The 27,328-nt window shown below is 44.7% G+C and overlaps 1 protein-coding gene across 1 annotated transcript; it reads left to right on the plus strand.

The window, feature by feature from the left end:
* Positions 1-299: 299 nt before the first annotated feature.
* Positions 300-26,570, plus strand: LOC110507802 (voltage-dependent calcium channel beta subunit-associated regulatory protein). The gene is made up of 11 exons (XM_021588109.2): positions 300-532; positions 1,540-1,716; positions 2,389-2,461; positions 4,222-4,370; positions 7,351-7,412; positions 11,272-11,443; positions 17,031-17,202; positions 17,587-17,757; positions 18,575-18,809; positions 19,527-19,728; positions 20,716-26,570. The coding sequence occupies exons 3-11, from the start codon at positions 2,414-2,416 to the stop codon at positions 22,232-22,234; spliced, it is 2,730 nt and encodes a 909-aa protein (XP_021443784.2). The 5' UTR covers positions 300-532; positions 1,540-1,716; positions 2,389-2,413; the 3' UTR covers positions 22,235-26,570.
* The last annotated feature ends 758 nt before the right edge of the window (positions 26,571-27,328 follow it).

The raw sequence follows: 27,328 nt of genomic DNA on the forward strand, positions 1-27,328 counted from the left end.
ATTCTGTTTTACCAAAAGCTGCAAAATAATACAGAGCCTGATACTACAGTATCCACTATGGTTGCTCAGATAATAATGTTAAATATAAAGTATAGTCTATATAATAAAATATTAGAGCTCTATATATAATATTATAAATAATAAGGAATATTAGGTATAGCCTACAAATTCAGAACGGAAACGTAACAACCATTATTCTAGCCCTATTAGAATTCTTCATTCGGAAAATAATGTGAATTTACATATTTTCATTCTGTTCCACCAGAAGCGTGTTCATAAGGTCTCCTACCCTCCCCCAAACAGCCTACCTTTGAAGGGATGGATGCTGATGATCTTCAGCGCACGCCTCCTCCAGCTCTTCAATCACTTACGTCACGTGGTGCGTCCCGGGTGGTGGGTGTGGCTTCAGCCATAGGGTTTCATTCATAAATAGTTTTTGCTTTTAAATCAGACTTTAAGTGTTCGGCGAAGGTTTTGGCGCTATTGGCTTCTGCCTAAGTTCCCTCACATGGACCACCTCAATTTTAATTAGGTGAGTGGCATTTCTTTATTTTTTTTTTTACAAATTCACGTTTGTGATGGACATCAAACCTTAGCCTATCGGTTCCACATTAAAATCAGGAGATTTTAGTATTCTATTTAATCGATTACTGCCCGCATGAAGATTTCAAAATCCATCTCACTATTTTCATTGAATACCAGTTTAAATCGGTGATATACAGTCCATGTAGAAAGAATGGAAACAGCTGGCAACGCAAGGGCCGTTTTTCTAAAATTATTTGACATAAATATAATCAAATATACAATAGAATAGAATAGCCTGTATATTATCAGGCACGCACAGAGACGCGTTCTTGCTATAGGAATATACAGTCGATACGCTATTAGCGATCGCTATACTTTTCTGTTGATCAAAACCAATTCATCCCAACGTCATGGACTGTACAAAGGAAATATCAGAAAGAGACGATCAATTCAGATGTTATGTGATCTTTATAACAACAAAGGCAAACAACATAAGGTAACATTTGGGATTCAAAGTATTTTGAAATGTCTATTGCGTAGCAGTTTATGAGGAATGCAGCAGATCCAGGGAGAGAAGAGAAGGCTGATATGAGGTGTAAAAGACTAGTGGAGAATTATCAATAATCATTTTCAGTTTACTACCACCAAAGCAGTCAATTGAGCAGTCACACTGTAAATCATAGACATCATGGATGATTATGCATGTAACAGCATTCAGACAGGTGGTGAACTATAAATAATGAGTGACTTATTTGCATGCATGGTTTTACAGTAGGCTACTTAACATATAGGCAGAATATAAAAGTAACATGCAACAATTTCAACGATTTTACTGAGTTACAGTTCATGTAAGGAAATCAGTCAATTTTAATACATTCTTTAGGCCCTAATCTATGAAACATGACTGGGCAGAGGCACAGCCATGGGTGGGCTTGGGAGGGCATAGGCCCACCTACTTGGGAACCAGGCCCATGTTTGATTGCAGATGCCTTGTTGTTGTTGCTTCCTAAGCAGCTGAGCTTCTGGTCAGAGTCTAGGCAAGCCTATGTTGAGAGGACAAAATAGCCCTGAGGAGGCTGGCCAGCCAGGTGGGTGGGCAGAGGCAGGCTGAGAATGCAGCAAGGGAGCTGAGGAAGATCTGAGCAGGGAGACATCAACATCCAGAGCTGCTGCACACAGCCCTCCATCAGGGTAAGACACTCCGACAGGCAGCTTCAGCACATGTCAGGTGCGTGTGTGTGTGTGCGTGTGTGTGTACACTGTATGCAGTGTGGTCGGAAGCAGTAATGGCTATGATCTGCTGTGTGTGAGGGAACGCATCAGGCCTCAGCTGTTGGACCACCACAGCTATCTCACAGTAATGTGATGAGAGAGAAGAGAGAGAGAGAGAAATTTACATGGATGCTAGGCTGCCTGGCTAATGACTCTTTTACCATTCAGCAGGCACAAGCTAGTTTTGGTTCTGCTCTCATGCCTGGAAATGTTGACATTTATAGTCATTCATGTATGGACAAATATGTGAAGTTACAGTATATGTACATGTATATTGGTATATGTTCTTTACTGTGTTTGTTCAGTTTAAAAGACACTTTTCTAACAGGTTGATAAAGTTGGCCTATGACTGGCTTGCATTATTATGTTTTGCTTTTCTGCATATTCATAAATTATTTTAAAGAGGAACAAGTATCTGCAGATATATTTACAGAAGATATCTGCGATATCAAACAAACATTTCTACCCAGCTGCCTGTGTTCTGACTGCATGTCTGTCAGTGAGGAGAGCAGAACCGGTATCCAAATCTCTGTGGAGTGTTTTGTGGTGTGTTCTGGGAGCTTCCTAACTTCCTGTTGTCTGTTGTCTCAGGGGGACGCTCACGCTCGCCTGGACCATGAGCAATGAGTCTACCGTCTGGATCAACCTCACCGAGAACTCCACCGTAAGTCATTGCCAAGACCCCCTCCTCATCCTCCTTCCGTTGTGTGTGAGCCGTGTGTGCGTGCCTGTGTGTTTGTGTGTGCTCTGCTAAATGCTCGAGGTGACTGTGTTCTCCTTCTATACAGCCTGACTGGCTAATAGAGAGAACATCCTGGTCTGTGCCTGAAATAATTGAATCCCTGATCTAATCTCGAGTTTAATATCCCCTTTTAGAGAATTTACAATCTGACATCAGTGTCAGCGGTCATTAATGCTGGGGTAACATGCATATTACTGAGTGTATGGTACAGTTGTTAATCTTGGTTACTATGTGTCTGTGGTATTAAACAGATGTACATGAGCAGCATACCACTGTAAAACAGCTGTGTACTGCTGCTTCTCTTGAGTGGTTTGCATCTAACAATGCAATGGATCAAAGAAGCTGCAGAAATTAGTTTCTGATTGAACTAGCTAGTTGTTTTGATAGTAGGGCATCAACAGAGCAGATGCCAATGCTCAGCTATGTTAACTTTTAAATTACCCACACACAGCACACACCCTAGGGCCAGAGTGACTTGATGTGCTGTTGGCAAGGTAACATTTTACTATCTGGCCAGTGGAAAAGTTGTTCTGCCTTGGCTGATCCAAAAGCTTTTAGATAGACTACACATAATTATATCGAGTCCAACCTCATTCAGAGTCTGACAGTTTTGATAAACTCTAAACTGTGTCTTTGTCAGACAGCTAGACACCCTAAAATATCCTCCCTTTTGTATTCAGTCAGTTCCAGCCCACCCATCAGAGCATTTTTTTCCTGTCTTAGGTGCAGACAGGTTAATAGCACATGCCCCAATGGATAAATACCTCTGTGGCGTTTATAGATTCATGGTGCACAAACCAGTGGGGGTAAATCAATGGCTTTAAGCTGCATGCTGTAATTGGTAAAGTAATGCCTCTGCCCAGTGGGCTGTTTAGGGAGGCCTTTCTCATAGCATTGTGTGTTTTTCACATCCGAACACTTCCTGACTGAGATGTGGCTTTTTTTGTGATCAGTCTAACCATTCCTGGTCTTACGCAATAGGTAGAAAGAAGTATGTATGGAGTGTAATAATTGCTCTCTAACAAGATAAAGCAATTAAAAGAAAAGCTGTTACAGAGGGAAGTGTAGAGAAGTGCAGTGTTGCTTTTTTCTTCCATTTAGCGCTCCTGCTGCCTTGTCTCACCTGAAAAGCCTGCTCACAAAGGGACCAGGGGAACAGTTAGCCAAGAGGCCCTTCTACAAGTGGCTTCTCTCTGGGCTTTGATGTTCATGGGGAAGATGCATGGCTCTGTGTTTTTTCTCTTCTCTTCCCTCCACACACACACAGTCTTTGTGACTCAGGTTTCCGGCCCCGTCTCCCTCTCAGTAAACCCCCATACCTCTCAGGATCTTATAGCCGTGCACTTATCATCTCAACCCCAGAACAATGAGCACACCTGTGCATACTCTCCCTCCACCCACTCACCGCTAACCACAGTAGCATGACACACAGGCAGGGTATGATCTACCAAACCTCAATCTGAAACAATAGATTGAATAATATATGGAGATTAAATGTAATTGTCTGAAGGGGGGCATGTTTTAAAGTTCCAAGGGTTATTTTCTTTTTTATCCCTGGTTTAACCACCTTGATTAGTTCTATTATATTCCATTCTTCCATCAGTCCTTCACATCCCTACAGCTTTGTCTCTAGTCTCTACAGTTCCTGCTTTCCCTCATCCTCTCTCCCATGTTTTTTCCAGGGGGTCCCATTTGAGCCTGGTAAACAACAGGATGGTTACATCCTACTGCTGGTGCTCCTGTCCATCTTCCTGGGGGGAACACTGGTCCTGCTGTCTGTCCTGCTGATCATCTGCAGACGTTGCTGTGATGGAGACTGCCGCCATGCCAGGTCAGACCACTAGTCCAGTGGTTCCCAACCAGGGGTACTTGGCCTATCCACACGGGGTACTTGAGAAGACTCATGAGACCATAGGCTTAGTGGTAAAATGCACATGAGAGGGTACTCCGGGCAGAGTAAAATTCCGTTGGTGGTACAGTAACCACGGCACTAGTATGCATGGTTTAGTGACTATGCATGTCTATGAGTGAGATGGAGACCATTCAAATCCTGTATGCACACGTGTCCATCCCTCTGACATAAAGAGTGCATGCAGAGATGTAACAATGCATGTTGTAAGTATGGTAAAAAGACTACAGTGCATTCCTTTATTATTGAGTTCTATTGTCTGTCTACAGACCATTGTTGATCTAACATGGAAACATCGTTATATTCATTTGTAAGTTATTTTTAATCGTCTTCATTTAGAAATAGCACCTTTGTTGTTATGTCTGAGAGATACAGACTTCTATTTGTATATGATATGTTTACTCCATTTCCATGCGCCCCTCTTTTCAGTACCCAGCAACAGAGTCAGGCAGTGGCAGGCTGCAGGCTGGCCGGGGTAGAGTAGTGCAGACTGGTACAAATGATGAGTGTAATGAGATTTCATAGCAGCCATCAACGCTGATTCATTTTGCGTCTCACACTGTCATAAGCTCTAGCTGCAGCACACACACACACACACACACACACACACACACACACACACACACACACACACACACACACACACACACACACACACACACACACACACACACACACACACACACACACACACACACAGACACAGACAGAGAGAGAGGAAATGAAAGCACAGCGCCGGGCAGCCAGAGAAATCCCTCAAGTCATTCTCACACAGATATTATGAACTGGGTGGTTTGAGCCCTGAATGCTGATTGTATATCAGATCTTAAACCACAGGTATGACAAAACATGTATTTGTACTACTCTAATTACGTTGGTAACCAGTTTATAATAGCAATAAGTCATCTGTGTTGCGTCGTACCTAAGAACAGCCCTTAGCCGTAGTATATTGGCCATATACCACACGCCCTCGTGCCTTTTTACTGAAATATCAAATCAAATTTGATTTGTCACATACACATGGTTAGCAGATGTTAATGTGAGTGTAATGAAATGCTTGTGCTTCTAGTTCCGACCATGCAGTAATATCTAACAAGTAATCTAACCTAACAATTTCACTACCTCACTACACACAAGTGTAAAAGAATGAATAAGAATATGTACATAAAAATATATGAATGAGCGTTGGCCGAACGGCACAGGCAAGATGCAGTAGATGCTATAAAGTACAGTATATACATATGGGATGAGTAATGTAGGGTATGTAAACATTATATAAAGTGGCATTGTTTAAAGTGGCTAGTGATACATTTATTACATAAATGTTTTAATTATTAAAGTGGCTAGAGATGAGTCAGTATGTTGGCAGCAGCCACTCAATGTTAGTGATGGCTGTTTAACAGTCTGATGGCCTTGAGATAGAAGCTGTTTTTCAGTCTCTCGGTCCCCGCTTTGATGCACCTGTACTGACCTCGCCTTCTGGATGATAGCGGGGTGAACAGGCAGTGGCTAGGGTGGTTGTTGTCCTGGAGGGCAGGTAGTTTTCCCCCGGTGATACGTTGTGCAGACGTCACTACCCTCTGGAGAGCCTTACAGTTGTGGGCGGAGCAGTTGCCGTACCAGGCAATGATACAGCCAGACAGGATGCTCTCGATTGTGCATCTGTAAAAGTTTGTGTTTTTGGTGACAAGCCAAAAAAAATTCAGCCTCCTGAGGTTCACCATGCTGTCTGTGTGGGTGGACCATTCCAGTTTGTCCGTGATGCGTACGCCGAGGAACTTAAAACTTTCCACCTTCTCCACTACTGTCCCGTCGATGTGGATAGGGGGCTGCTCCCTCTGCTGTTTCCTGAAGTCCGCAATCATCGCCTTTGTTTTGTTGACATTGAGTGTGAGGTTATTTTCCTGACACCACACTCCGAGGGCCCTCACCTGCTCTCTGTAGGCTGTCTCATCGTTGTTGGTAATCAAGCCTACCACTGTAGTGTCGTCTGCAAACTCAATGATTGAGTTGGAGGCGTGCATGGCCATGCAGTCGTGGGTGAACAGGGAGTACAGGAGGGGGCTGAGAACACACCCTTGTGGGGCCCCAGTGTTGAGGATCATCGGGGTGGAGATGTTGTTACCTACCCTCATCACCTGGGGCAGAAAGTCCAGGACCCAGTTGCACAGAGCGGGGTCGCGACCCAGGGTCTCGAGCTTGATGACGAGTTTGGAGGGTACTATGGTGTTAAATGCTGAGCTGTAGTCGATGATCAGCATTCTAATATAGCCTAAAGGAACCACAGACACTCTGACAGAGAAGAGATCTCAGCTGCTCTACTGCTCCAGAATAAGGCTGTGGTGGGAGTCAAAAACACAGTGCATCAGTGAGTTTAGGGCAATTACAGATATAATAGGGAGAATTCCTCCACTTAGAGAAGTTATAACGAAGAGAACTGCATATATTTCATTTGTATCATAGTAGGCATTAATAGAGATCTAATTTGTAATATGTATTAGTCAAAATAATACTCTATATTAGTATTAGAAAGAACCCATAGTATAGAACTGACATCCCATTCTCTACTGAAGAGGTCAAGAGGCCCATTTTCCCTGAAGGCTTCCATGTCACCTGACATGATTTACATGTGCATTGATTATGCTGCTACTAGTCAGATTGACCTTGCTGTGAGAGTATGTTTGTCCTCTCTATGTGCTCCTGTCAGCTCACCTACAGCCTAGGGCTAAGCATATGGCCATATTTCAAATGACACCTTATTCTAGATGTAGGGCACAACTTTTGATGAGACTCTGGTCAGAAGTTGTGTACTACTTACAAAATAGGGTGTGATTTGAGACGTAGCTATAGACTTCAGGGGTAAAGATGTATGTGCATTGATCGGTGCTCCTCTGTGCTGCAGGGCCAGCGATGACCCTGAGAAAACCAACACCAGCTACATGGAGGAGTCTCAGCCAGTACATGGTAAATCAAAAACCCCTGTTCCTCATTTGTCAGCACTTGTAAAAAAGAATGTATAGAAGCTGAATAAAATACTCTTGCTTCAATGCAAATTATTGATTTAAAGTCACAAATGTTTCGGCTTGCCTCCATCAGGGTTTCTTTGTCGTCTCCAGTAAACACCCATGGGCATTGGCCATATTGCCATGTACTGTACTAACCCAAGAACAAAAGGTTCTGTCAAAGTGAAGCCATGCTCCTCTGCTACAGTACGCAGTCATGCCATGTACAGTGCATTCGGAAAGTATTCAGAGCCCTTGACTTTCTCCACATTTTGTTACGTTACAGCCTTATTCTAAAATTCATTCAATTTTTCCCCCTCATCAATCTACACACAATATCCCATAATGATAAAGCAAAAACAGTAAAAAAAAAATGTTTTAATTAAATATCTTATTTACATAAGTATTCAGACCCTTTGCTATGAGACTTGAAATTGAGCTCAGGTGCATCCTGTTTCCATTGATCATCCTTGAGATGTTTCCACAACTTGATTGGAGTCCACATGTGGTATATTCAATTGATTGGACATGATTTGGAAAGGCACATACCTGTCTATATAAGGTCCCACATTTGACAGTGCATGTCAGAGAAAAAAAAGCCATGAGGTCAAAGGAATTGTCTGTAGAGCGCCAAGACAGGATTGAGTCGAGGCACAGATCTGGGGAAGGGTACCAAAAAAATTATGCATCATTGAAGGTCCCCAAGAACACAGTAGCCTCCATCATTCTTAAATGGATGAAGCTTGGAACCACCAAGACTCTTCCTAGAGCTGGCCGCCCCCGGCCTAACTGAGAAATCGGGGGAGAAGGACCTTGGTCAGGGAGGTGACCAAGAACCCAATGGTAACTCTGACAGAGCTCCAGAGTTCCTCTGTGGAGATGGGAGAACCTTCCAGAAGGACAACCATCTCTGCAGCATTCCACCAATGAAGCCTTTATGGTTGAGTGGCCAGACGGAATCCACTCCTCAGGAAAAGGCACATGACAGGCCGCTTGGAGTTTGCCAAAAGGCACCTAAAAGGTCTGATGAAACCAAGATTGAGCTCTTTGGCCTGAATGCCAAGCGTCACGTCTGGAGGAAACCTGGCATCATCCCTACGGTGAAGCATGGTGGCGGCGGCATCATGCTGTGGGGATGTCTTCAGTGGCAGGGACTGGGAACGGAGCAAAGTACAGAGATCCTTGATGAAAACCTTCTTCAGAGCGCTCAGGACCTAAGACAGGGGCGAAGCTTCACCTTCCAACAGGACAATGACCCTAAGCACACAGCCAAGACAGCGCAGAAGTGGCTTCGGGACAAGTCTCTGAATACACTTGAGTGGCCCAGCCAGAGCCCGGACTTGAACCCAATCGAACATCTCTGGAGAGACCTAAAGAATAGCCGTGCAGTGACGCTCCCCATCCAACCTGACAGAGCTTGAGAGTATCTGCAGAAAATAATGGGAGAAACTCCCCAAATTCAGGTATGCCAAGCTTGTAGCGTCATAAATCAAATCAAATTTATTTATATAGCCCTTCGTACATCAGCTGATATATGATAGAAACCCAGCCTAAAACCCCAAACAGCAAGCAATGCAGGTGTAGAAGCACGGTGGCTAGGAAAAACTCCCTAGAAAGGCCAAAACCTAGGAAGAAACCTAGAGAGGAACCAGGCTATGTGGGGTGGCCAGTCCTCTTCTGGCTGTGCCGGGTGGAGATTATAACAGAACATGGCCAAGATGTTCAAATGTTCATAAATGACCAGCATGGTCAAATAATAATAATCACAGGCAGAACAGTTGAAACTGGAGCAGCAGCACGGCCAGGTGGACTGGGGACAGCAAGGAGTCATCATGTCAGGTAGTCCTGAGGCATGGTCCTAGGGCTCAGGTCCTCCGAAAGAGAGAATTTGAGAGGACATACTTAAATTCACACAGGACAACAGATAGGACAGGAGAAGTACTCCAGATATAACAAACTGACCCTAGCCCCCCGAGACACAAACTACTGCAGCATAAATACTGGAGGCTGAGACAGGAGGGGTCAGGAGACACTGTGGCCCCATCCGAGGACACCCCTGGACAGGGCCAAACAGGAAGGATATAACCCCACCCACTTTGCCAAAGCACAGCCCCCACACCACTAGAGGGATATCTTCAACCACCAACTTACCATCCTGAGACAAGGCCGAGTATAGCCCACAAAGATCTCAGCCACGGCACAACCTAAGGGGGGCGCCAACCCAAACAGGAAGATCACATCAGTGACTCAACCCACTCAAGTGACGCACTCCTCCTAGGGACGGTATGAAAGAGCCCTAGTAAGCCAGTGACTCAGCCCCTGTAATAGGGTTAGAGGCAGAGAATCCCAGTGGAAAGAGGGGAACTGGCCAGGCAGAGACAGCAAGGGCGGTTCGTTGCTCCAGAGCCTTTCCGTTCACCTTCCCACTCCTGGGCCAGACTACACTCAATCATATGACCCACTGAAGAGATGAGTCTTCAGTAAAGACTTAAAGGTTGAGACCGAGTTTGCGTCTCTCACATGGGTAGGCAGACCATTCCATAAAAATGGAGCTCTATAGGAGAAAGCCCTGCCTCCAGCTGTTTGCTTAGAAATTCTAGGGACAATTAGGAGGCCTGCGTCTTGTGACCGTAGCGTACGTGTAGGTATGTACGGCAGGACCAAATCAGAGAGATAGGTAGGAGCAAGCCCATGTAATGCTTTGTAGGTTAGCAGTAAAACCTTGAAATCAGCCCTTGCCTTGACAGGAAGCCAGTGTAGGGAGGCTAGCACTGGAGTAATATGATCACATTTTTGGGTTCTAGTCAGGATTCTAGCAGCCGTATTTAGCACTAACTGAAGTTTATTTAGTGCTTTATCCGGGTAGCCGGAAAGTAGAGCATTGCAGTAGTATAACCTAGAAGTGACAAAAGCATGGATTAATTTTTCTGCATCATTTTTGGACAGAAAGTTTCAGATTTTTGCAATGTTACGTAGATAGAAAAAAAGCTGTCCTTGAAACAGTCTTGATATGTTCTTCAAAAGAGAGATCAGGGTCCAGAGTAATGCCGAGGTCCTTCAGTTTTATTTGAGACGGCTGTACAACCATTAAGATTAATTGTCAGATTCAACAGAAGATCTCTTTGTTTCTTGGGACCTAGAACAAGCATCTCTGTTTTGTCCGAGTTTAAAAGTAGAAAGTTTGCCATCCACTTCCTTATTCCTGAAACACATGAAACACATGCTTCTACCCAAGAAGACTTGCGGCTATAATCATTGCCAAAGGTGCTTCAACATAGAACTGAGTAAAGGGTCTGAATACTTATGTAAATGTGATATTTCTTTGTTTTTTATTTTATTTTTGGCTTCATTTGCAGACAACAAAATCAACTGTTTTTGCTTTCTCAGTATGAGATAGTGTGTAGATTGATGATGAGAAAAAAACAATTTAGTTGATTTTAGAATAAGGCTGTAACGTAACAATGTGGGAAAAGTCAAGGGCTCTGAATACTTTCCGAATGCACTGTATATACAGACATTTCAATGTGGTTTATCTGAGGATCTCAGCTCTCTCCTGGGTATGATCATTCGGGAGTACATTTACATTCATTAAGTGAGACAAAGTAATTACCTAAGGCAAGGGACATTTAGTACACAATATCAGATCTGCTTTGTCCTGAATATATTAGAACAAACAAAGTTCTATTTTGAAAAGTGCATGTCATACATATACACATGCACACAACTTAGCATGGTGCTTGCCTGGATCATAGGTTCGATTCTTCCTGAGACCAACCTTCCGCCAGACCCTGACCTCCCTCCCTCTCTCACCCCCCCCCCAGGACAGATCACCATCCGTGTAGACGAGTCAGACTGCCTATCGGCCGCCAGCTCCCACGTGGACATGGAGACAGAGCGCTTCCTGTCCACAGGCACCCACGGTGGCCGCCGAGTCTCTTTCAATGAGGTGGCACTCTTCGACCACGGCAAGAAGGCCCAGGAGAAAGGCCGTAGGTCAGACAGATTCCTCCGCCAGACACCCACTCACTCCCCCGCAGTTGACTACTCTGAATACACTCATATTCTACAATATAATACAACGACGGCCTTAGCAACAAGTTGTTTGTGTGTTTAAAACCCGTGAAAAGATTCGCTCTTACATTAGAAGACATTATGGAGACACTTTGTAAGAGCCATCTGTGTAATACATTATAAAGGCAGTTGGAAGAGCTGTTATGATGCTTTATAATAATAGGGACTGATGTACTGAAAATGCATCATACACACATTATTCATAGAAAGGATTTCCAAAATGCAGACATACTCGCAAAACATAATTGTGCAGTGTAGCCTACTTTCACAATGTATTATGTATGATCCAATGACTGAATATATGAATGGACAAAGCCATCGATCACATGACACCATTCATTCCTATGTGAAGCCTCAATAGCGCATTGAAACCAAATGTCGTTTATGATGGCTTCTCAGGGAGACATAAAATCAGAGAGGAAGAAGTGAAGCGAGAGGTTTAAGCCCAAAATCTGTCCACGAAAATAAGCCCACGAAGTTTAGATTTTTTTTGTGTCGAATTTGGTCAACAAAAAATGCAATTGCTAATTTGCATGTAGAATTATTTTTTTTTTTTTGAATTTTACCCCTTTTTCTCCCCAATTTCGTGGTATCCAATTGTTGTAGTAGCTACTATCTTGTCTCATCGCTACAACTCCCGTACGGGCTCGGGAGAGATGAAGGTTGAAAGTCATGCGTCCTCCGATACACAACCCAACCAGCCGCACTGCTTCTTAACACAGCGCGCATCCAACCCGGAAGCCAGCCGCAACAATGTGTCGGAGGATACACCGTGCACCTGGCAACCTTGGTTAGCGTGCACTGCGCCCGGCCCGCCGCAGGAGTTGCTGGTGCGGGCGATGAGACAATACAATCCAACTGTGTGTAATCAAGTCTCCGTATAAATGCACCTGCACTGTGATAGTCTCAGAGGTCCGTTAAAAGCGCAGAGAGCATCATGAAGAACTAGGAACACACCAGGCAGGTCCGAGATACTGTTGTGAAGAAGTTTAAAGCCGGATTTGGATACAAAAAGATTTCCCAAGCTTTAAACATCCCAAGGAGCACTGTGCAAGCGATAATATTGAAATGGAAGGAGTATCAGACCACTGCAAATCTACCAAGACCTGTCCATCCGTCTAAACTTTCAGCTCAAGACTGATCAGAGATGCAGCCAAGAGGCCCATGATCACTCTGGATGAACTGCAGAGATCTACAGCTGAGGTGGGAGACTCTGTCCATAGGACAACAATCTTGCACAAATCTGGCCTTTATGGAAGAGTGGCAAGAAGAAAGCAATTTCTTAAAGATATCCATAAAAAGTGTTGTTTAAAGTTTGCCACAAGCCACCTGGGAGACACACCAAACATGTGGAAGAAGGTGCTCTGGTCAGATGAAACCAAAATTGAACTTTTTGGCAACAATGCAAAACGTTATGTTTTGCGTAAAAGCAACACAGCTCATCACCCTGAACACAACATCCCCACTGTCAAACATGGTGGTGGCAGCATCATGGTTTGGGCCTGCTTTTCTTCAGCAGGGACAGGGAAGATGGTTAAAATTGATGGGAATATCCAATAAATGTCGTTCCACTTCATGATTGTGTCCCACTTGTTGTTGATTCTTCACAAAAAAATACAGTTTTATATCTTTATGTTTGAAGCCTGAAATGTGGCAAAAGGTCGCAAAGTTCAAGGGGGCCGAATACTTTCGCAAGGCACTGTAATTGACAATCTTTGATAACGTGCAGTTTGAGCTACTCTAGGAAGTGACGTTGCAGGCTAGCACAGTGCTACCCCCTCTCAATGAGTAAATCAAGTTGAAGGGCGACCGGAGTACTACAGGCTGCCATTAGCAAATAAATTATCCTTATTACTTCCTCTTTGTGCAATTTTTTTTATTTTTTTATTAATTGGTTTAAGGACATACGCTACATGACCAGAAGTATGTGGACACCTGCTCGTTAAACATCTCATTCCACAATTATGGGCATTAATATGGAGTTGGTCCCCCCTTTGCCTCCACTCTTCTGGGAAGGCTTCCCACTAAATGTTCTAACATTGCTGTGCGGACTTGCTTCCAGTCAGCCACGAGCATTAGTAAGTTTGGGCTCTGATGTTGGGCAATTAAGCCTGGCTCGCAGTCGGCATTCCAATTCATCCCAAAGGTGTTCGATGGAGTTGAGGTCAGGGCTCTGTGCAGGCCAGTCAAATTCTTCCATACCGATCTCAAGAAACCATTTTTTTTTTTATGGATCTCGCTTTGTGCACAGGGGGCATAGTCATGCTTAAACTGGAAAGGGCCTTCCTCAAACTGTTGCGACAAAGTTGGAAGCACAGAATTGTCTAGAATGTCATTGTATGCTGTAGCGTTAAGATTTCCCTTCACTGGAACTATGGGGCCTAGCCCGAACCATGAAAAACAGCCCCAGACCATTATTCCTCCTCCACCAAATTTTACAGTTGGCACTATGCATTCGGGCAGGTAGCGTTCTCCTGGCATCCGCCAATCCCAGATTTGTCCATCGGACTGCCAGATGGTGAAGCGTGATTCATCACTCTAGTGAACGTGTTTCCACTGCTCCAGAGTCCAATGGCGGCAAGCTTTACACCACTCCAACCGATGCTTGACATTGTGCATGGTGATCTTAGGATTGTGTGCGGCTGCTCGGCCATGGAAACCCATTTCACGGAGCTTGCAATGAACAGTTCTTGTGCTGACGTTGCTTCCAGAGACAGTTTCAAATCGCTAGTGACTGCTGCAACCGAGGACAGACGATTTTTACACACTTCAGCACTCGTCTGTCCCGTTCTGTGAGCTTGTGTGGCCTACCACTTTGCGTCTGAGCCGTTGTTGCTCAATAACAGCACTTACAGTTGACCGGGGTAGCTCTAGCATGGCAGAAATTTTAGGAACTGACTTGTTGGAAAGGTGGCATCCTATGACGGTGATATATTGAAAGTCACTGAGCTCTTCAGTAAGGCCAATGTTTGCTATGGAGATTGCATGGCCGTGTGCTCGATTTTATACACCTGTCAGCAACCGATGTGGCTGAAATAGCCAAATCCACTAATTTGAACGTGTGTCCGAGGTCGACCGATTAATCGGAATGGCTGATTAACTAGGGCCGATTTCAAGTTTTCATAACAATCAGAAATCGGTATTTTTGGACGCGGATTTGGCAGATGTATTTTTTTTACACCTTTATTTAACTAGGCAAGTCAGTTAAGAACACATTCTTATTTTCAATGACTGCCTAGGTACAGTGGGTTAACTGCCTTGTTCAGGGGCAGAACGACAGATCTTTACCATATCAGCTCGGGGATTCAATCTTGCAAGTTTACAGTTAACCAATCCAACGCTCTAACCACCTGCCTCACGAGGAGCCTGCCTGTTACGCAAATGCAGTAAGAAGCCAAGGGAAGTTGCTAGCTAGCATTAAACTTATCTTTATAAAAAACAATCAATCAATCAATCATGATCACTAGTTAACTACACATGGTTGATGATATTATTAGTTTATCTAGCGTGTCCTGCGTTGCATATAATCGATGCGGTGCACATTCGCGAAAAGGGACTGGCGTTGCTCCAACGTGTACCTAACCTTAAAATCAATACACAGAAGTATATATTTTTAAATCCTCATATTTAGCTAAAAGAAATCCAGGTTAGCAGGGAAAAATTAACCAGGTGAAATTGTGTCACTTCTCTTGCGTTCATTGCACGCAGAGTCAGGGTATATGCAACAGTTTGGGCCGCCTGGCTCGTTGCGAACTAATTTGCCAGAATTTTACGTAATTATGACATAACATTGAAGGTTGTGCAATGTAACAGGAATATGTAGACTGAGGGATGCCACTCGTTAGATAAAATAAGGAACGGTTCTGTATTTCACTGAAAGAATAAACATTTTGTTTTTGAGATGATAGTTTCCGGATTCGACCATATTAATGACTTAAGGCTCGTATTTCTGTGTGTTATTATGTTTTAACTAAGTCTATGATTTGATAGAGCAGTCTGACTGAGCAATGGTAGGCAGCAGCAGGCTCGTAAGCATTCATTCAAACAGCACTTTCATGCGTTTTGCCAGCAGCTCTTACCTGTGCTTCAAGCATGACTTCAAGCCTATCAACTCCCGAGATTAGGCTGGTGTAACCGATGTGAAATGGCAAGCTCGCTCTGAGACATGAAGTGGTTGTTCCCCTTGCTCTGCATGGGTAACGCTGCTTCGAGGGTGGCTGTTGTCGATGTGTTCCGGGTTCGAGCCCAGGTAGGAGCGAGGAGAGGGACGGAAGCTATACTGTTACATTGGCAATACTAAAGTGCCTATAAGAACATCCAATAGTCAAAGGTATACGAAATACAGATCATATAGAGATAAATAGTCCTATAATTCCTATAATAATTACAACCTAAAACTTCTTACCTGGGAATATTGAAGACTCATGTTAAAAGGAACCACCAGCATTCATATGTTCTCATGTTCTGAGCAAGAAACTTAAACGTTAGCTTTCTTACATGGCACATATTGCACTTTTACTTTTTTCTTTTGCATTATTTAAACCCAACTGAACATGTTTCATTATTTATTTGAGGCTAACTTGATTTTATTGATGTATTATATTAAGTTAAAATAAGTGTTCATTCAGTATTGTTGTAATTGTCATTATTACAAATAAATAAATAAAATCGTCCGATTAATCGGTATCGGCTTTTTTTGGTCCTCCAATAATCGGTATCGGCGTTGAAAAATCATAATCGGTCGACCTCTAGTTCACATACTTGTGTATGTAGTTTATATCTGTTTTTTTTTTTTTAATCAATTATTGGTACCATGATTGTCTTTGAATGTTTTTTTATTTACACAAACATTGACTATGAAGATTGCCATTTTTCCATTCACTATAATGGAGGATCCTGTTTTCTGCTAACCATGCCTTCGGTACCTAGGTCGGCCTTGAACTTCCGTGGCTTCATTGAGAAGAGGCAGTCCTTCTCCACTCATGCTCTCTCTCTCTCTCTCTCTCTCTCTCTCTCTCTCTCTCTCTCTCTCTCTCTCTCTCTCTCTCTCTCTCTCTCTCTCTCTCTCTCTCTCTCTCTCTCTCTCTCTCTCTCTCTCTCTCTCTCTCTCTCTCTCTCTCTCTCTCTCTCTCTCTCTCTCTCTCTCTCTCTCTCTCTCTCTCTCTCTCTCTCTCTGACCTAATTCTTTGTTTGAGCCCCACCTCATTCTGATATGCAAATGTGGTTGAGACAAACTCTGTAGGGCAAAATACACAATACAGCTGAGCCTTGAGTTTGAAGTGAGAATTCCTCAGTGTGTTCCTGCCCAGTACTAAAAGGCTTGATCCAACAAATGAAACACTTGATGATTAGTGAAATCAGGTGTAGTGATAGTTGAGAAGAAAAGCCTTCACTCCCTGCAGGTCCCAAGGAGTAAGAGAATAATATTCCTTGAAATCAGCACTTCTATTGTGTCAGCCTCCAACTCTCTGAACTGTTTGTTATGTTTCTCAACCCCTTTCCACCTCAGATTTACGTTGACTGAGGGTGACTTCCACCACCTGAAGAATGCGCGGCTCACACATCTCCACATCCCACCACTGGCCCTCAAGATCGTCACCATCCACGAGTGTGAGTCATCTGAGAACAGCATCGCCATGACGACCTGCCCCGCCGCCAAGTCCAGCCTCTCCATCTTCCAGGTGACAGCCGGTCTACTGTGCTGCTATTAGCAATGATACATCATTAGTCATGACTGGGCCCATTAGGTCATCCATCAATGTGGGGCCCACAACATGTATCAAGCCTATCAAATGCAGCCCATGGATAATTCTGCTTCCTCATTCCAATGGGCCATATACATTGATTTTGCAATTGTCTGAGGTTTCTCAGTCATTTTGCGATGGACTTGCTTCAACTTGATTTGTCACTAGCTAGTAGGCCAACGACCTCTCCCAGTACCGATGTAGAATTCAGTCTGTGTATCTGTATCCTCCTTGTATCCTGCCTTGATGGTGTGTATTCTGTGTATGTGTATGTGCATGTGTTGCGCGTATGTTTGCATTTGTGTGTGTTTGTGTGTGTAGCCGCCTTTGTGTGCCCGACGGCCACTGTGTCCCCTGCCCCAGACAGCATTGACCAGTCTCAGTGTCAGCCCCAGTTCAGCCCTCCCTGGGGACACCCTTAACTCGGTGGTGGACACCAGCTTCAGTGAGAGTCCCTTGGCACCGGGTCCCAAGGAGCCCAGCACCAGCAGCGTGAGTCACTTACCCCTATCTGTCAATCAACCCAACAATCAACCATTCACATTTAAAATTAGGTGTAATATTGAACACTACGTTAAGGGACTCGGTTAATTATTCATCATCACATACAAAGTGTCTACCTACATATGACAGGCTGAATGACAGCGTTGTTGGGTTGAATCTAAACCTTTATGTTTTAATTAACATTTTACTATGGAATACAGTTAGCCACTAATCATGTGTATGATGGGTCTGAATAGAGTATCATTTTTATTTTATTAATTTCTTGGATCAGCTTTGAAATGTGCATATAAAATTGGAGTTAGATCATTTAAATAGAGATTTGACATGATTGCAAATATACAAATGTGTTGCACACACAGTAGCACACACTAAGCTTGAGTGAACATTGAAGCCAAGAGGTTATTATGAAGCCTCTGATGTGTGAGAGGAGAAGTAAGGAGTGTGCATCCACAGTGTCCCTAGTCTCTCTGTCTTAATGACAAGAGTGGTGGAGGATGATGGATAAATAAGGGAGAGCCTCCGGAACAGCCTTGTCAGGGGAGATTACAGACACCGCTGCTCTCCACATTTGCTCATCGTTCCTGGCTGCTCACCGGCCCCGCTCTCCCTCTCCGTGGTAGATGGGAGAAAGTTAACAGTTGCATGGAAAATTGTATAATTTTTAACCTCGGGAGGAAGGAGAGAGAGAGATTAAAATCACATTTATATCAACTTCCATTTGTCCTTAGAGTATCTGTCATATTTTATTGTTGTCCACACAATATGGACAACTCCCTTTTATATCCCCTCCCTCTCTCTCCCCCAGATTGAGGTGATGGCGTCTGGCTCCAGGAATGGGGGAAGTCCGTCTTTGAGTGAAGGGGCGTCGGTGACGTCTGTGACAGGTGCATCTCCTGGCGCAGGGGTGGGGCAGGGCCCGGTGCTGCAGTTCTTCACCAAGCTGAGGCGCCACGCCAGCCTGGAGGGAGCCAGCCCATACTTCAAGATCAAGAAGTGGAAGCTAGACAGCAGCCAGCGGGCCTCCAGTCTGGACACCAGAGGTACAGGACAATTGGCTTTTAATATCTATTATTATGTTATGATGATATGCTTATGTACAGATTGATGGAGCATCAGCTTGGATTTACATGATCGTTTGTTTTTTGGATTTAGTGTACAAATTCTATTTCTATCTGGGCCTGGTTTAACAAAAGCATCTTAAGGCTAAGTTCATCATTAGAACCACAATGAACTTAGCCTTAAGATGCTTTTGGGAAACCGGCTCCTGTTCCCTTGTGGAAAAAGACAATGCCTCTTAAGAATGAGGTCCCACTTTCAGAGGCTTCACCGGACTGGCAAGGTGCATAGTGCACAATAACACACCAACATGTACACAGGGCTCTCACACTGTGCTCACACTCTAACAGATGGATTTATGACGTAGGGCTCTTCTCTTCCAAGGCATTGTGAGTCTAACTGAAGCCACCCCACAGATCCCCTCATACACAAACACACATACCACTCCCTTTCCCGCTTCCCCTATACTCAGGGAACAACAGAGCACACAGGACTAACACCCCTAAAATATCTCAAAGCCTGCTGGGATCTCTTCATGACATCATTGTGACACATATGTCACCTCCAGATCCATTGTTTATGCTGTCTTCAGATATGCTGAACATTCACTATGGTGAACGTTTGTGCCAACGTCATTTTCCATCCCATGTCCCCCTGTACCCTCGGACTAATGTCTAAGGTCCTCTGTCTCTGTGTGTCAGGGTCCCCTAAGAGGAGGCAGTTCCAGCGGCAGCGCGCTGCCAGCGAGAGCATGGACCAGGAGGATAGCGACGCCCACCACATTGACCTCATCCAGTACATTGCCAGGACCCAGGATGCCACCTATCACCCCTGCCGCCCCTCTGCCTCGGCCTGCCTCCTGCCCCACTCCTCCCCCTCCACGCCACCACCCTCCCTCGGCAGGTATCTTTAATTCCCTCGCCATCCTTCCACCCCACTGCTTTGCCTCCGTCATCACTACGGTAGATAGTGCCTCTCTCCTTAACGGTAGAATTCGTCACAGTTGCCTCTAGATACTGATAGGTCAGTTTTGCATATTTTTTCCTGTTAAGGTCAGGATTTGGGGAGAGTAAGCTGATCCTTGATCTGTGCCTACTGGCAACTTTTACCCACAGCTGCTTAACAAGCTAGCCCATTCCATCGCTGATGCAGAGTGATGTCATGGACAGGAATAGTTGTCAGGGTCAATGACTACGTTTCAACTCATAAAAGACACACCCTCGTCCGCTTACCCTCACTTATGCCCTTGGGGGAATCCCCACGGCCATATTTGTTGTCGGTCCAAATGATTAGCCAAACAAGGGAAGTTTGCAACGTAAGGCCCTCAGCCCTCGTTTTTAATGGAGTTTGCGAATGTACAATTACGTTCACTTTGGGGCCTGAAACGCCTCATAATTCAATTTGCGATGATTGTACATCCTCTAAGAAAAGTCAGTCAAAACTTAAAACCTTAACGTCAATATGGAGTCAACATACAAGTGTAGGTAAAAACAAATGTAAATAAGTTCAATTGTGCTACTAATGCACATGACGGCACAAACACGTCTCGTAAAAGTAATGATGTTTTGTTTGGTTAGCTTTCGGAAATTGTACGAATAAAACATTTTCCTCCTAAATAACCGTGACCAGTAAGATCACAATGTATGGAAATTCAACACATTTGCAAAGCACATGACATTGGTGCATTGCAATTCAGTGGTTCGTGGAAAACATGCTAATACCATTTCAAGTCATGGTGACCACTTGTAATCATAGCGGCTGCAAACATCAGACATCAGATGTGTGTATGGGCATCATGAGAGTGCTTTGTGACTGACTCTTGTACTGTGTGTGTGTGTGTGTGTGTGCGCGTGCGTGCGCCTGTCTTCGTATTTGTGTGTGTCACCACAGGTTAGAGGTGGAGGTGGTGGTGGAACCCAGCTGCAGCAGGGGCCAGGGGCTGGAGGTGATCGGCTTGTCCCCGGAGCCCCAGGACGAGGCAGCGAGCCTGGGGGACTGTAGACCGGAAAACTCGGCATCAGACCACCAGGCCCTGTACAGAGACATCTGGACACTCCGGGCCTCCCTGGAGCAGTATGGCTCCTCAGACCAGATCAACAACAATGACAGGGACTCTGTCCGCAGCGATGCTGACAGTGTCTGCTCTCTGAGGGGGCAGACCAAGAGGGGGGGGCTAACCAGTTACCTCTCCCAGGACATCGGGGATGGGCCCGAGGGGGATGTGGAGCTGCCCATGGATGAAGGGATGGGAGAGAAGGAGAAAGGGGGGAAGCATGACAGTGTGGAGTCAGAGAGGGGCAGTGACGGGGAGTCAGGGAACCGTAAGTTAATGCAGATGGACAGTGGCTATACATCTATAGAGGCTCCATCACGGGCGCCGGAGGAGCTGAGACTGTTTGGCAGTAGTGGCAGCAGTGGCAGTATAGACAGGACGGCCCTGGAGAAGAGACACTACTTCACCAGTGCAGGGGGCACTGGCACAGTGGTTGAGAGCTTTGAGGCCCGCATCTTCGAGGAAGAGCCAGACGAGGAGACGCCGGCGGGTGCAATGGGCGGCATGACCATAGAAACGGCCAGGTCTCCCCTGGGCTGGTCTCCGTACGGTCAGATGTTCACCCCGCGAGAGGCGCAGCCGCAGCCGCACCCCCAACCCCCCTTATCAATTCACCACCGTGACTACAGCATCGACGAGAAGACGGACGCGCTCTTCCACGAGTTCCTCCGCCACGACCCCCAGTTTGACCAGCAGGAGACGCCGAAGAAACATCGGTCGCGCATCCACCTCCGCAAGCAGTGGCAGCGCCACAAGCAGTACAGTGACCCAGGCGTTCGCTACCAGTACCACTCCTTTGAGAGGCAGCGGACCCCCCTGCGACGTGGCGATAGCGTCAACTACCCGCTGGACACAGGCTACCACAGCACGCTTCCACGCATCATCAGTGCGCCTGACGAGGAGGCCAGCGAGGGGACCCCCAGCACCCCCCTGACGCCCAAGGCTGAGGCGGTGGTGGCGGGAGGGGCAGAAGGTGCCGAGGTACAGGAAGGAGACAGGAGAGAGAGTCCCAGCAGTAGCTGTGGCAGTAGCACCGTGACCATCACAGACGACAAAGGGATGGCGTCCTGTTCCCCTCCCCCTCCCCCGGAGAGAGAGGGTCTGCTATGGGAGCAGCCCGACCCCCAGGAGGACACTACGCAGGCAGAACACCCCCCTGAGCCACCTGACGAGCCCCCCCAGCCCCCTGTCAAGGGCTACGGCCCACAGACCATCACAGCCGAGCTGACGGACAAGCTGAGCGCCACCCTGGACGAGCGGCTGTACACGGGCCTGCGACGGACAAAGGACCCGGCGGCGGTAACTGAGTGTGTGGTGACAGTCACTCACGCCTCCCCCGACCACAGCCCAGTGTAGCATGTCTCCAGTCCTCCTCCACTCCTCCCTGATCTTTGTGTTTGATTTGATTTCAGTCTGCGCCAGGTAACTGCGATGACTCTGTATCTGTCTGAATTAGCATGTTCCAGACCCGTAACATGAAAACAGGCTACACTATACAGTGTCATGTAGGCTAGCTGAAGAATCCACCCCTAGATAGTGTCTACAGTACCGTGGTGTCTCTGACTGCTATGATTCCTTTCTCCTCTGAGAGAAGTGACGATGTTAAAGGGAAACACCACTCAAACTATCCTTTGGTATTTTTTTTCATTAGTCCACTGTTGATACAGTACCAAAATGTTTTGCATGTCAGCCGTCCGGTTTCCAAGATATTGGACTTTCAAAAAGCAAAGTGTCACCGGCCAAGATGACGCTTTGCTTCTTGAAAGGCCAATAACATTTTGGGACTGTATCAACAGCCGATTAATGAAAAGAAAGTAGAATAACTGTGGATTTTCCCTTTAAGAGCCAGTATGCCCTCTGAACTAGTCTATCCACTGTGAAACCAGGTGCTATTAAACATCTAAAGATCTGGATACAAAGTTTATCTGGGCCCTTTAGGCCAGTCCTGGCTGAATATCAAAATAGGTTTATCTATGTTTACATCACTTCATCACTTCATTTCTTAAATATGGCTCTGGATTTCTGTTGTCTTTGGCCATTGACATATATCAAATTCTTTCCATGTGGCATTTTGACTCTTGAAGTCGTCATAATTGTTTTACAAATAATTAGGTCTCCCTGATATTTTTTCGAAGCCAAATTTGACATTGTCCACATGTTTCTCGGGACATATGAATATAGTAATCTACTACTTCAGTACCGTATTGGTCATTAATTGAAGCAATCCTGTAAATTGTAATGTATGATTGAATGTTTTTGGACAGATTTCTGTTGAATCTTGATGTACTTGAATCAGAATCTATGGTACTAGGAACAGAAAACAGTCGACCATAGATTTGATGATGAAGATGAATTGTTTCTCATACGCTGTCATTAAATGGATATGACGAGGGCCGAGGTTCTCCTAATTTGGACACTGACTATATTACAGCATTTATATAATTACAGCCTCATCATGTCCACTCTGGATCAGAGCATTATCCTTCGTCAAATGTCCTTGTCGCTGAATGTCTGGACTCATGTTTCTATTCAAAGATGTTCTTAAAGGGGAAAATTGCTTTCCAGAAAAGTTCTGGTTGTTAGGACATGTTGTTCAATACCGTTGTATTTATTGTTGACAGATTTGATTTAAATGTGTCTATGCTCGTCTTATATTTCTTCTGCTTGTGACAATAAGTGGCTTACAGGAGGCCAGGGTGAGAGTTAAATTCCAGGCTTTTGCCTAATTTCTGTGCCAGAAAAACCCTGTCTGCAAATAAAGGGATCGCAATAGTGTTACTGACAACTCTGTTAGGCGCACATATCAAAGGCAGGCTCCTTTGCCCCCCCCCAACAGTGTTGGTCAGTGCAGGTCTATAGCTGTAACAGTTTAAATTAAGGCTTTGAATGGGGCCAATGTTGCTCTCGCAGACATTTGCGTTCATTGAATTTCTTCATACTTTCTCGTGCATGGATTCACCGAACAGGCTTTTTTTGTTTGCTTATATTCTTTTGTTTCCCCCTCCTCCTGTGAAAGTAGACAACGCAGCAGCGATCCCCCTGGGCTATAAGGACTGCACTTCCAAACCAGAACAAATTCCACATTTTCTCCTCTGACTTCCTCTGTGTAGACTTTGCCACCCAATGCTGCCATTCAAGTATAACCACATTATCAGATTATGTTTTATGGGCCAAAAGAAGGCAAGGAATGGCATGCCCATTCCAGAAGTACCTTGGAAACTATTTTGCACTTAGCTGTGTAATGGCTGGGAGTGTGCTGCATCTCCCACATGCTACAGTCAGCAGCTCCGGCTCCCAGCTCTCTGACCCAAACTGTAAAAATAATCCTGTTGTTTTTACGGTAACTTACTGGCAGCCAGTTACCTGTAAGTTACTGTAATAAAAGGTACTGTATGTTACCATAAATTCAAAATAAACTTTGGTTTAACAGTACATTACTGTAAACTTTATCCCCAGTTTCCTCAGAAGCTAGTTATTGCTTTACGTTTAGAGGAAAGTGCTGCAGGAAAAGGTGCTGAATATGGTCTCTGGCTGAGGGTATAACACAATTAAGATTAAGATCACTTTATTGGTCAATTGGTCACAAGGTCCAACCAAAATGTGACTTCTGCTTTATCCCAACCCCCCCGAAAGACACACATACAGATAATTGCAAAATGATGGATTCAATGTATATTGAAAGCAGATGCTTCCACACAGGTGTGGTTTCTGAGTTAAACGATTAACATCCAAGCATGCGTAGGGTCATTTATCAGACTTGCCTAGTTAAATAACAATTTAAAATAAATAAATGTATAAAAGTGCTGGGGAGGCCATTATTTTGGCTACCATGGAATCGCTCCCATAGAATGACAATGCCCCCATCCACAGGGCACGAGTGGTGACTGAATGGTTTGATGAGCAGGAAAACGATGTGAACCATTTGCCATGGCCGTCTCAGTCACTAGATCTCAACCCAATTTAACTCTTACAGTATGGGAGATTCTGGAGCGGCGCGGGAGACAGTGTTTTCCACCACCATCAACAAAACACCAAATGATGGACTTTCTCATGGAAGAATGATGTGGCATCCCTCCAAGAGTTCCAGACCCTTGTAGAATCTATGACAAGGTGCATTGAAGCTGTTCTGCCTCATGGTGGCCCAACACCTTATTAAGACACTTTATGTTGGTGTTTCCTATATTTTGGCAGTTACCTGTACACACACACATACATATATATATATATATATATATATATATATATATATATATATATACACACACACAGGTTGGAGCAGGGGGCTGCCACACTGGGCACCTGTGGAGCAGATGTGGGGGAGTTAAGTCCCTTGATCAAGGGCACAACAACAGGCAATGGCATCTAGGATTTGATATTAGCAACCCTCCGGATGCCAGCTCCAGTCCTGACAGATTTTTCCCAGCAGACCTGGGACTCAAACTGGCAACCCTCCGGATGCTGGCTCGCCTCTCTAACTGCTAGGCTACCTGCCATTGCAATAAAGATAGGCGTTTCTGTAATTGGGAAAGAGGGAGATATTTCTAGCTGTCATTTCCCTATGTTTGGGTGTGATTGTGCTACTTCACAGCCCTGGGGAATCAGATCTGTTTCCTCTAACATGGAGATCAGGCAGCTCCTTGTTATAGCAGAGTGGACTCACAGGCAGAAGGCACCTTTTCCCTCATTAGACAAAGAATGGTCAAGATGAAAGGTGGTGAGAGGGCTTGAATTTGTCTTCTAGCGTGGAGAGGCTAGTGATATCCTTCCTTTCTGTCTCCTTCACTTAGCCCACACATCAGTGCACATTACGTCACCATGGGAAACCCAGGGGCTTCACATGTTTCAGCACCATTTTGTGTTATTACCAGGTGCCTTTATGGAGGTGTTGGAACATCATCAAGGAAGGAAAAAGACCGATCTTTCAGCCAGTCATCTTAGGAACAAACAAGATCAGATGCCTTTGAGGTTACTGGTTACTTAACATTTTCTGATTATTGTCAGAAATTAGAGGAATAGTGCATCATTTCTGCCATTTAGTTGAATTGATGGAAGAAAGGGGGTGATAACACCAACTTAATGAAAAAGACTAGAGGGGCGAACAAATTAGTACATTTGTACAAAAAGTTACTTTGTTGTGAGATACAAGCACAATGTTGGAGGAGCTAATGTAGTCTATGTCTTTTATTCGGTGTAGACGTAACTGGGGACACTGGTCATATACTTTTTGTATACGAACAAGTAGCCTGTCCAATGCATTGATGCATTACGGTGCATAGGTTTGCATGACAATTAATAATTTTAATACGTATCTCCATGTTTCTCAGAACTACTGTACCAAATGATTCCATGGTTGTTGGTTGACACTTTTGAGGCAGAACATAGACATTTAAATCAGCACTGGTACTTCTAGAGGTTTTGTATTCTATGACATGTACCTTTGTTTAGGAGTCATGCAATGCTAAATGATATGCTATGATTGTGAGATTTATTTCCATGAAAGAAAAACATATATATTTCTGTATTCCTGCTTGTTAGTTATTACTGCTCAATTTCTCAAAGAACTAGTTCAAAAAAGTAGAGCTTTATAAACAACTTAGCCTTTGTTGACCCCTACCTATTTGAGCCTTGAGGGACCAAACAATTGAAAATGTTATTTTGGGGTTTTCCAATCAGTAAATAAATGAATGAAGCATTAATGATTGTGGTTTGTCTCATTTCAACCTTTAATAGTACTCAGAGGAAAAAGAGGAGGAGGACGAGAAGAGGAGAAAGGCACGGTGACTACAAGTATTTCCTCCAACCTCCCTCACTTCTCTCTCCCATCTTTCCTTCCCACTCCAGTGTGTTGTTCCCTCCAGGTGTTGAGGGTCGACACATGTTGTTACGTTACAGACTTATTCTAAAATGGATTAAATTATCATGTTCTCATCAATCTACACACAATACCCCACAATAACAAAGAGAAAACAGGTTTAGAGAAATTTCAGGTAATTTAAAAAACAGAAATACCTTATTTACGTAAGTATTCAGACCCTTTGCTATGAGACTTGAGCTCAGGTGGATCCTGTTTCCATTGATCATCCATTGAGATATTTCTACAACTTGGGAGTCCACCTGTGGTAAATTCAATTGATTTGACATGATTTGGAAAAGCACACACCTGTCTATATAAGGTCCCACAGTTGACAGTGTGTGTCAGAGCGAAAACCAAGCCATGAGGTCGAATTGTCCATAGAGCTCAGAGACAGGACTGTGTCGAGGTACAGATCTAGGTCCCCAAGAACACAGGTACAGATCTGAAACGTTCAAGGTCCCCAAGAACACAGTGGCCTCCATCATTCTTAAATGGAAGGAGTTTGGAACCACCAAGACTCTTCCTAGAGCTGGCCGCCCGGCCTAACTGAGAAATCGGGGGAGAAGGACCTTGGTCAGGGAGGTGACCAAGAACCC

Source organism: Oncorhynchus mykiss, chromosome 1 (genome assembly GCF_013265735.2).
Source record: "Oncorhynchus mykiss isolate Arlee chromosome 1, USDA_OmykA_1.1, whole genome shotgun sequence".
NCBI lineage: Eukaryota > Metazoa > Chordata > Actinopteri > Salmoniformes > Salmonidae > Oncorhynchus > Oncorhynchus mykiss.

Excerpts from the sequence above, each read along its gene's own strand:
- LOC110507802 (XM_021588109.2), top strand. The coding sequence starts at position 2,414 with ATGAGCAATGAGTCTACCGTCTGGATCAACCTCACCGAGAACTCCACC. Across the intron at positions 2,462-4,221 it reads ACCTCACCGAGAACTCCACC|GGGGTCCCATTTGAGCCTGG; the intron begins GTAAGTCATTGC and ends TGTTTTTTCCAG. Across the intron at positions 19,729-20,715 it reads CCACCACCCTCCCTCGGCAG|GTTAGAGGTGGAGGTGGTGG; the intron begins GTATCTTTAATT and ends GTGTCACCACAG.